We start from the raw sequence: 10,783 nt of genomic DNA, 5'->3' as shown, positions 1-10,783 counted from the left end.
TTGGCTCTCGCTCTGCTCTCTCTCCCACTCCCTCTCCCTGTCTCGGGTTCTCTCTCTCTCTCTCTCTCTCTCTCTCTCTCTCTCTCTCTCTCTCTCTCTCTCTCTCTCCCTCTCCCTCTCTCTCTGCGCGCGCGCACCGGGCCGCTCGCTCTCCTTCCTCCCTCTCTATGTGGCTGCGCGGGTGTGTGTGTGTGTGGATGTGTGTGGGGTGTGGGTGTCCCTTACGTCCTTCCTCCTCCCCCTCCTCCTCCTTCTGCTCCCCCCTCCTATCCCTCTCCTCCTCCCCCCTCTCCTCTCCCTCCTCCTGGTCCTCATCGCCCCTCTCCTCCTCTTCCTCCCCGCTCTCTTCCTCTCCCTGAATTTTCTCCTCTCCTCTCAGGTCAGTCCATGGTATTCCGCTCCCCCCTAGACCTCTATTCCTCCCACTTCTTGTTGCCAAACTTCGCCGATTCTCACCACTGCTCCCTACTTCTGGCGAGTAGCGGCGGCGGGAACAGTGCGGGAGGCGGCGGCGGCGGCGGCGGCGGCGGCGCGGGAGGCGGCGGCGGCGGCGGCAGCGGCGGCGGCGGCGGGAACCGTGCGGGAGGCGGCGGTGCTGGCGGAGCAGGCGGCGGCGGCAGCGGCGGCGGCGGCTCCAGGGCCCCCCCGGAAGAGTTGTCCATGTTCCAGCTGCCCACCCTCAACTTCTCGCCGGAGCAGGTGGCCAGCGTCTGCGAGACGCTGGAGGAGACGGGCGACATCGAGCGGCTGGGCCGCTTCCTCTGGTCGCTGCCCGTGGCCCCCGGGGCTTGCGAGGCCATCAACAAACACGAGTCGATCCTGCGCGCGCGCGCCGTGGTGGCCTTCCACACGGGCAACTTCCGCGACCTCTACCACATCCTGGAGAACCACAAGTTCACCAAGGAATCTCACGGCAAGCTTCAGGCCATGTGGCTCGAGGCGCATTACCAGGAGGCCGAGAAGCTGCGCGGCCGCCCGCTCGGCCCGGTGGACAAGTACCGCGTGCGCAAGAAGTTCCCGCTGCCGCGCACCATCTGGGACGGTGAGCAGAAGACGCATTGCTTCAAGGAGCGGACTCGGAGCCTGCTGCGGGAGTGGTACCTGCAGGACCCCTACCCCAACCCCAGCAAGAAACGCGAACTGGCGCAGGCCACCGGCCTCACTCCCACACAAGTAGGCAACTGGTTTAAGAACCGGCGGCAGCGCGATCGCGCCGCAGCGGCCAAGAACAGGTCAGTGGGGGGGGGGGTGTCCTCCGGGGGGAGGGCTGCCCCGCAATCCTTGCGGGCTGCTGGGGAAAGGGGAGACGGGTTGAAATGCAGGCGACCAGGGAACGGGTTTAGGGGGAAGGGGGCGGCTGCCCAGCGCAGGAGAGACTGGGGCTCTCTGGCTAGTTGGAGAAAGTTTGCGATTGCCCCGGGACAGGGGATGCGCACTGGGGTTTATTGACTGCTTTGCTCCAAAAGGGCTTTTGTCCAAATGAAGGGAGTGTAGCGTGCGGCCTTGGGCCTCACCGCCCGCCCGTGGTGGCCGCCCCTGGAGTCGGTTCCGGGCGCTGCACCTCAGCCCTGGCTCCAGCTAGGCACTCTTCTGAGTCTAGAGACTGAGAGGGAAAGAAAGTGGGCCTTGATATTTCATTCTTACGTGGGGTGCTTTGGGGGGTGTGTGGGGGGGGGGGGGACCTGAGGGGAATCCACACACATCAGGGACAGGAAAGCGAACCTGGATCCCGGCCACAAAGGGAAAAAGGTCGGGCGGCCACCTTGCTGGAGACCTTCTTCCCCAAACGTAGCACATTGGCTGATACTGAACTGGAGAGCCTGGCCAGGGGGTGGAGAAGGTGTGTGTGTGTGTGTGTGTGTTCACCTCCACCTATGCGTGCCTTCCTTTCCTGGCCAAGGAACATCTCTTTGGTCCACTAAGTTGGGGAAGTTGGGGAGCAGGCAAGTTAGCCATAAAGTTATAAAGTTGTACTGGGCTTGTTGGTCTCTAGAGCGATGTGGGGAGGAAGTGAGGAGCGGTGGAAGAACAGAGAGAAGGAAAGGACTAAGCTAACTGTAAGCCACGATAGGAACCCTGGGTCCCGGCTCAGCTTGAAAAGGCTCAGGGCCTAGTATAGGGCAGAGAGCCTGCCCCCAGCTGCTGACAGCTGCTAGGGGCTGAGTGTGAGTTCGTGGAGTGTGTTTGGGTTTAGGTATCCCAGGCCTGCGCCCACTGCCCTCTCACCCCTGCCTCTAGAGCCCACTTTTCGCCTGATGAGGGGACTGCCCAAAGACAGGATAGGCCTTCTTGCAGGAAGAACTGTGACACACTAGGTTCGCATAGCCGGTTTCTAGCCCAGGAGAGAGCCAGATACCACTCTCTGCAGTCTTCCTCTTCCTTTTCCCCTTCCTCTTCCCCCATTTTCCCACTTCCAGCTCCCCTATTTTTTTTTTTTTCTATCCCGGATCCTGCGCTTTTGCGCCAAAATCCCAAAAGCAAAGCCAGCAGGTCCTACAGGGGAGAGGCGGCCAGCGAGAAGCCGGAAGCTTTGGGGATGTGTTTGGGGAAGCATGGGTAGCACTTCGGGAAACCCACATCTCTTTAAGCAGCCGGCTAAATCTGAAAAGCCCTTTGGGGTTAGAGAGGAAGAGGCTCAGTGTTCCTTCCCTACTTATGCTCCTTTACGATTCCGATTCTGAGACCTTTGCTGTTTGCCCAGATCATACCCCCGCAGGCCCGAGACACCCCCTCTCCACCCAGGCGGGTTTCTATCTGGGGAGCTTTGGAAAACCTCTCTTGGGAAGGGAGCCTAGGCTCACCGGCGGGCTAATTGCAGCTAGGTGCCCGGAGAAAAAGAAGAGTACAAGGAGCACGGTAGCAGTTGGGGGGGCAGTGACTTCGGGGCTCGGGTTGGAGGAGGCTAGGATTGGGGGGGGAGTAGAGGGAGGCAGCGGGTGGCCCGACACTGTTTCAAGGCCAGCACGGCTCTCTCTCTCTGCTGCAGGCTCCAGCACCAGGCCATCGGACCGAGCGGCATGCGTTCGCTGGCCGAGCCCGGCTGTCCGACGCACGGCTCGGCAGAGTCGCCGTCCACGGCGGCTAGCCCGACCACCAGCGTGTCCAGCCTGACAGAGCGCGCGGACACCGGCACCTCCATCCTCTCGGTAACCTCCAGCGACTCGGAATGTGATGTATGATAGCCAAGGCGGCCCTCCTCCCCCACCCCTTCCCTCTCCCAGTCCTCCTCCTCCTCCTTCCTTCTCCTCCTCTTCACCCACCTCCTCTCCCTCGATTCCCACTCCATCCCCAGAACAAACCGAAAATCAGGATACACAATCATACACACGAGTCCACATACACTCCCACCCCAGCCAAAAATATATATAAAAACCAAGAAAAATAAATTAACCGCAAACCACCAACAACTCCCCGACCATCTAACACCATGGCCATCCCCAAAAGGACCGCGACGCCAACGGTCACAAATGATGCTGTTGCGGGCAGAGAACATAAAAGAAGTGACCATTGTATACTTTCTAGGACAAGCACGGCTCCTCCTTTTGGTTCCCACGGACCCGGCACCCCACCTGCATGACGATTTATTTGTATCTGGGAAAATATTCTCTCTAGTTAAAAATGATTTAAAGAGTCGACTATACAAAAACAACCATAACCACGATGACAAGACGACAAAAGCAAAACAGACAAAAAAAAAATCAGCCGTCTCCGTTCGGAATTTGTTTTAAAAAAAAAAAAAAAGAATGAAAGGAAAAAAAAAAAGAACTCCTGGAGAGAAATAGCAAATGTTTCTCGCCTTTTGTTGCTCTCTCTCTTTCTCTCTTTCTCTCTCTGTCTCTCTCTCTCTTTTCCTCTCGCTCTTCCTTTCTCTTTCTTCCCTGTTTTTGAGTCCAAGTATTGGTTAAACAAGATGCAATCTTCTGTTTTTTTGTTCAGCAGACAATCATTTTCTTCGTAAGCACCTTTTCTCTCCACTCTGTCACTGCCTGTGTGGGTACTGGTTATAAATGTGGAAAAAAAAAGAATAGTTATGACTGTAACAGATTTTTATTTTTATTTCAAAATTTTATATGAATTATGTATATCTTAATGATCGGTCATTTTCCCAGTTTGTAATATATGTGTAGAAATTGCCTGTATATGATATTGCTTTTTCTCCTCTCCCTTTCTCTTTCTTTCTCTCTCCTCCCTTCTCCCCTCCCCCTTCCTGCTTACCTGTCTCTTTCCTTTTTTGGGGTTCCTTCCTCCCACTTGGTATTCCTGGCGTCGGCTGAGTCAAGGTGTGGTGTGGTGCCCCAAGTTAGGCAGAGGGACCCCGTCGCTAGCAAAAGCGGAGAGTGAGGCTGTAGTCTTCTTATGCACAAGCTATTTCAAGTATTTCTTAGCCGCTTTGAAGGTATCACTCACTCCCCGTAGGGCGCTTTTACTGTTATCTTAACTGCGTGTTTATCTATATGTAAAAACTTTCTAAAGCAAATACAGTATTCTCCATTTTCTTATCACTCCCAGAGACTTGTGTTTTTGTCCACCCCTAGTTCCCAGCTCCGGGGTGCAGCGGCTGGGCCTTCCTCTCCAACTCCACAGCCGAGGGAACAGGGACAGCATTTCAAAATGAGTGGGGAGCTTTTTTTTTTTTTCTTTCTTCTTCTTCTTCTGGGTGTCGGGTACAAAACTGGGAATAGGCCCTGAGGGTGAGAGCCCTAGCTGAATCCTGAGCTAGAAGGCGGCGGGAGCCGGAAGCAAAGGAGGACAGGAACACCGAGTTTTCTGAGTGAGATGCCAGGCTCGGGCCCACCGTGGTGCTTTCATCCTGGAGCCACAGCCCTTTGTGGGTCCCAGGTTGTCTTCGAGTTGTGTAGCTTTGCTTTTTAAAAAGCAAAACACACAAGGTTGCCAGTCTCAAGCATCCGTCCTGAATAGAGATTCACACTCTCCCCACTCCACCAGACAGGGTAATCAGGGGAGAAAGGTAGTTTGTGGTATTTGGGATCTAGGGTTAGGATGGCCCCCTCATTATCCATTACCACCCAGATGTGTAGCTGTGTAACCGTGTGACTTGCCTTATGGCTCTAGATCTGTCTTCCCGAAATTTCTTCCTAACACCCAGAATCTCTCAAGCCCCTGAGATCTTTCTGATTTGGATCCCAGTGTAAAATGAAAACCAGAAAAACCAAAACCAAAACCACCACAGCCTATTGCTAACTACATTCCTTCTGGCCTCAGGCCTCCCTTCCCTTCCCTTCGTGTTTGTGGGGGGGGGGGCAGGATGGAGGAGAGCTCAGTTCTCAGGGATAGTGTGGCTGGTGGTGGCTTCCTTGCTCTAGGGCAGCATAGCCTGTGTCTGAGGAAGAACCCAAGAGGTCATTTCAGAAAACTTGCCCTCACTTGAAAGTCCAATTTCCAAGAGAAGATTAGAGAGAGATGTGCCTGGAAGTTCGCACGCGATTCCAAACTAATTTTGACTTCCGATTTCCTTTTGTCCTCATCCCAGGCGGCACAAGGGGTGGGGGTGGGTTACATAGGCCAGCTTGGGCAGGGATGCTGCATGGCCAAGGGAAGCCATGGGTGTGCCAGAGAACCTGCACCTGCTTGGCGGATGGGGTCGCCATCCCTACTTGCAACCCTCTAGCCCCAGCTTCCAAGTTCTGTGGCCTCCCACATATCAGAATCTCTGAGTGTGTTCACTGCCCGGGAAAGCCTTCCCCAGGTGCAGAGTTTCCAGAAATATCGCAGTAGGTGGAGTTTGGGAAAAGGACTGCTTGTATTCCACCCACTTGACCCTCTGCTCTGGAACGAGGGGCTCTGTCATCGGCTCTTCTTTTTACATGGTCATTCACCTACTTAACCCAGAACTTGAACGTGGAAACCCAAAGAAGTGGCTTCTTCAGTGTGGACCATGTGGCTGAAATTGGTGGGTGGTTGACACTACTGGAGAACAACTTCTGGAAAGGCCTAGGCTGGGAACAGGTGCCTTTATATCTGGGGCCAGGGAACAGATTTGGGAGTTATACTTCCTTCTCTCAACATACATGGAAGAAAAGGCAATGTGGGAATATTCAGTGTCCACTCTTCCATTGCAGAAAACAAGGATCAAGCTCCACAACAAGCCTTAGGCTTGCGGAGCCTGGGCCATGTTTAGTGCCACCAGTCTGTTGTCTTTTCATCTAGCTTGCTATCTGCCATCCGTGCTCTCTCATCTACCAGGTCTGCATAAATACCAATACTCTATTATCTGCACTTTCTGACCTTACTCACATGTTCCTTTCAGGAGGAATGTGTTTGCTGCTTGTGGGTAGTGTATGTGTATGCAATTTTGAATGTGGGGTTTGGGAGCGGGGGCGGGGAGAGGGCTTTCACCACTCAATCAAGTTTTACATACAAAAAGCATGGATATGCAATGATGTTTGGCATAAACACATGTACAGTGCATTGATATGGACCCAGTGTTTTGTACATATCGCTTAGCTTAGGTACAGTACATGTGTGTGGCTTGAACAGTTTATCTAGTTCTGTAAGAAGTACTAGGGTAGAAATGCATCTATAAGATGCTGTGTTTAGGAGCTTTCTTTCTACTGGACATATATCTCCTGAGTTCCTGTTTTCCTATGGATACTTGTGGTTCATTATTCTAGTCAGTCCATAGACATGACCACTAAACTGCAAACCCCTTACAGGCTTTCCTGTCCCTTTAAGAAATGCTGTGTGTGTGTGTGTGTGTGTGTGTGTGTGTGTGTGTGTGTGTGTGTGTGTGTGTGTGTGGTGTGTCTCACAATGGGTATTCATTATCTGGAGAGCCAAAGGGGTTGGGTTCTTTAGCTTTTTGCACTTCACCCTTTACCTTGATACACTGGAGATATTACAGTGGATTTGGCCTCTGCCCCTTTAAACACAGAGTGGGGAAAAGAGGCCATTTTCTGGTCAGATCTCACCTTTTACTCCAACATCTGTCCATTCTCTTCCCCAGTTGCCAAAGCCCTGGCCAAAACAGTCCAAGTCTCAAGGGTCTGCCATAGTAAGGCTGAGCTAAAGCCCAGCTTCTCTCTCTCTCTCTCTCTCTCTCTGTCTCTCTCTCTCACACACACACACACACACACTCACACACAAACCATCTGAGCCCCACCTCCTGTCAATATTGTAGGATGTGTCTGGACCAAGAGAGCATGAGCATTGTATGCTCTGGTATGGGCCTCCTGGGCCTGAGTGAGACTAGCTAAACAGGCCTAGGTGTTAATCGTCAGTCTGCTCATCTAGACTGCACGGCAGCAGCTAGCAGGCTAACTCATCTCCTGGTATCAGAGGACTGGACCCGCTTCCAACTGTGCACTTCAGCTTGGGGTCCCAGCTGGTCCCCTGGCTCTGAAATTTCTCTAAGTTAGGTATACCTGGCCCCTTTCTCTAGGACCTAAGGAACCTGAGGAATAACAGTCAATTCGATGACATTTTCTTCTTCCTTGCCTCCCTCAAAGAAAAACAATGATAATCCAAGATTTGCATTGAAATCTCACAGGCGTGGATGGTGTGTGAAACTGGGACAATCTATAATAAAGACCTAACATCTAGAAGTCTCTTGCCTGAGGACAGACAAGCCAAACTACTGCTCCCTGCTTGCTCACCTCCCCTCCCCTTCCCTTCCCAACTCAAGCCCCAGCCCAGGGCCCCCACCTGCCTTCTCTTCTTGCTCTCCTGGGATCCTGCAGAGTCCACTGTCCATTGCCAGAGCAGTTGAATATTCCCAGTAAGAGTACAACTGGTTAAAATGAAGTGATGGGCAGCTGTCTCAGACAGTGAGAGAATGCAGATCGATAGAGGTACAAGAGCCTGGTGGTTGGGCTTGAAATTGGGGCTGGAGGTACTGGGACTAGACTATGTGGTCTGCCCAGGCATGGGTTGGCTCAGTAAGGCACTGTGAAGTCTAAGCCTGGACCTAGGCAAACCAAGCGGGATGGACCAGGACTTCTCGTGTGGACCGTGGAGGTGAAATGACCACCTCTGTTTTTTTTTCTGAAGGAAAACAGCGTGGCTTGCCACATCCTGGACCCAGCCCCTCACCTTGCAGCCTGCTACCAGGCCTGTGGATGAACGGGGCATCCTCCAAGCCAGGGCTGTCCCAAACTGTTCCTGTCTCCCTTGGCCTCCAGGGCTCTTTAGTCCTGCCAAAGCCTTTGTTTCGTTGTCACCTGGAGCACTGGCTGCTGACTTGAAGGTTTTCAGTGCCCTCCACATGTCTTCCTCTACCCCAGCCGTCTGGCCTGCTGGGAGGCTGGGCTACAGGTCCACATACTCAGGCCCCCTCAGCCTCCCACTGATGGGACTCCTTCCGGCTCCAGCTGAGCTGAGCTGCCCCTGTGTCCCAGTGTGCAGGATGAGGTGGCTGTCTGGCCTGAGGGAGGGTAGATGAGGGCAGAAGAGGGCAGGAGGAGGGCAGGGGGGAGGGCCAGAGGGAGCCAGGAGGAGGGGAGCAGTACTAGCTTGCTCTGATTTCTCCGGTCAGCTGAGCACAACTTTCCATTCGAGTGTATTCATGCAGCGGCTGATTGAGCTCTGCAGGATAGGGCGGGGCTGTGCGGGAGGGGGCTGGCATGGCTGGATAGCAGAGGCTACATCACACACGCGCACGCATACACACACACACACACACACACACAAATATACATCCTATAGTTATAGACCCACCTCACTCCCAATTCATTTCAATATCACCCTTCCATTCATACCCACCTCCCTCCAGAGCAATTTCCTAGCACCCCTAAGAGCTTCCCCGTACAACATAAACATTGGTCCTTAGACACAAACACAAGAACCCATCTTTCATCTTTCTTCCTTACACTCTCCAGGATGTACACACTCGAAGCCTGTATCTGATGCACAGCACAAGCCTGCCTATTCTCACAATCGTATCCTCCTCACAGCGCTATCCATCCACGCTGTCACAGAAACACACCTATGTCAAGTGACACCCACACCCACAGCCTTGGAGTGCAAACGTTACAGGGAGAAAAGCAAAAGAGAAAGGAAGGGAAAAAACAGGTGAATTGAAACAAGTGAAAAGAGAGAAGAAAAGAGAAAGTAGGGGGAGAGTTGAAAAGGGAAAAGGAGGGAAATTCCGGGAGAAGGAGAGAAAAGGGGGCAGCAGCTGCTTCCTAGACTCTAGCCTGCTTGGGGGAAAAGGTGCCACTACAGCAGCATAGGAACAATTCAGTCTTTATGAAAAACCCGAGCAAGTACACTGCCTTGTGGCTAGCTTGACTGTCTGACATGCTCACAGGGCTGGGGCCTGCCCAAGTTCATACACAAATAAGGGAGCAGATAAATTTAGTCTGAGGGCACGGCCACTGTGCATGCACGAAGACAAATACACAAAGTAAATGCAGAGGAGGAAATCTTCATACACCCATGTACAAACCTCTCTAGTTTACATCTCCCCCCCCCCCTTTTTTTTCCTAAGAAATGGGTTAGGAACTGGAGACATGGCCCAAGTGGTAGATTGCCAGCCATGACTGAGAAAAGCTGAAAGAAAGCACTAGGCTTTGAGTTCAAGCCCTAGTACCAGCACAAAAGAAAGAGGAGAGAAAGAAAGGAAAGAAAAAGAAAAGAAAGGGATGGGAGGAAGGAGGGAAGGAAGGAAAGAAGGAAGGGAAAGAGAAAGCAAGCAAGCAAAAAAGGAAAAGAAAAAAGAAAAGGAAGGAAGGAAGGAAGGGTCAGGCGCTGGTGGTGCATGCCTGTAATCCTAGCTATTCAGGAGGCTAAAATCTGAGGATTGCGGTTCAAAGCTAGCCCAGGCAGAAAAGCTCCCTTGAGACTCATATCTCCAATTAACCGCTCAAAAACCAGAAGTGGAGTTGTGGCTCAAAGAGGTAATGCTAGCCCTGAGCTAAAGAACTTGGGGACAGCACCCAGGCCCTGAGTTCAAGCTGCACAACTGCCATAAAAGAAAAGAAACAGAAAGAAAATGAAAGAAAGAATAAACGAAAAATAGCTTCACCCAAAGGAGGCTAATATCAGACCCAAGGACTTTATAGAATGCTCTGGCAAGAAAGGAGAGCAGAGGCCCTCAGGAGACCTGGGCACCTTCCTGGGCCGACCCCACAGGCAGCATGCCAGAGCCCTCCCGGCCAGCTAGGGGGTGGGACTCTCTGCAGGTGGATGGACAAGACTGCGCGCTGGAGAAGCCACGCACCAGGCCTGCACTGGCTGGGGACACGCAGATCCGTGCACAGGGCATGCATGCCTGTGCTCTCCTGAAGGAAAAACGTGTGGCCTGGGCCAAGGGGTGAGTCCTCTGGGGGCTTCTCAGATCCCTGGAGGGGAAGGCAGGAAACCTGTCTGTGTGCCTCAGAAACCTATGTGGAAGGACAGGATGGGCGCGGCAAGGTGTGGGTAGCAGTCCCCCGGGGTGGGGGTCGGTGTGGCCGCAGCGTCTCCGCCGCGGTGCACGTGCGTCAGTGGATCTGCACTCGGCCTCACCAGGGTCTCTCCCCAGGCTTTTGTCCCCCCCCTAGCCCCCCACCCCCAGCCCCGCTTCTGTGGCTCAGACGCGGTCCTTCTTCTTTCAGGCCGCTGGGAGGCGCTGTGGTCGCAGCCCCGGGGCTCTCGGGGGCCTAACGCAGTGGTCCTCCAGCCGAGCCGCCCAGCCCGGAGCCGGGTCCCTCCCGCAGCGCAGGGCCGCTCCAGGCGGTGGCCTGGCCTGTGGCTGAGGGCGACCTGGATTCCTTCCAGACGGGCACTGGGCCTCTAGTTTGTTGCATTTTGAGATGAGTATTTACCATCATAATTAATTTACGAC

General features: G+C 53.5%; 1 protein-coding gene across 1 annotated transcript; it reads left to right on the top strand.

Moving 5' to 3' along the window:
• The first annotated feature begins 387 nt into the window (after positions 1-387).
• On the top strand, positions 388-3,179 carry Six3 (SIX homeobox 3). The gene is made up of 2 exons (XM_042675551.1): positions 388-1,232; positions 2,987-3,179. Exons 1-2 carry the CDS (start codon positions 388-390, stop codon positions 3,177-3,179), a joined length of 1,038 nt encoding a protein of 345 aa, XP_042531485.1.
• The last annotated feature ends 7,604 nt before the right edge of the window (positions 3,180-10,783 follow it).

The sequence above is a fragment of the Dipodomys spectabilis genome, unplaced genomic scaffold (assembly GCF_019054845.1).
Source record: "Dipodomys spectabilis isolate Male_0828 unplaced genomic scaffold, ASM1905484v1 ptg000026l, whole genome shotgun sequence".
Taxonomy (NCBI): domain Eukaryota; kingdom Metazoa; phylum Chordata; class Mammalia; order Rodentia; family Heteromyidae; genus Dipodomys; species Dipodomys spectabilis.
This window is presented reverse-complemented; position numbering and strand designations above follow the sequence as displayed.

What these genes read in the sequence shown, in the direction of transcription:
- Six3 (XM_042675551.1), top strand. Translation starts at nt 388, where the DNA reads ATGGTATTCCGCTCCCCCCTAGACCTCTATTCCTCCCACTTCTTGTTG. An exon ending in GCCGCAGCGGCCAAGAACAG is followed by an intron (nt 1,233 to 2,986) that starts GTCAGTGGGGGG and finishes TCTCTGCTGCAG; the next exon opens with GCTCCAGCACCAGGCCATCG.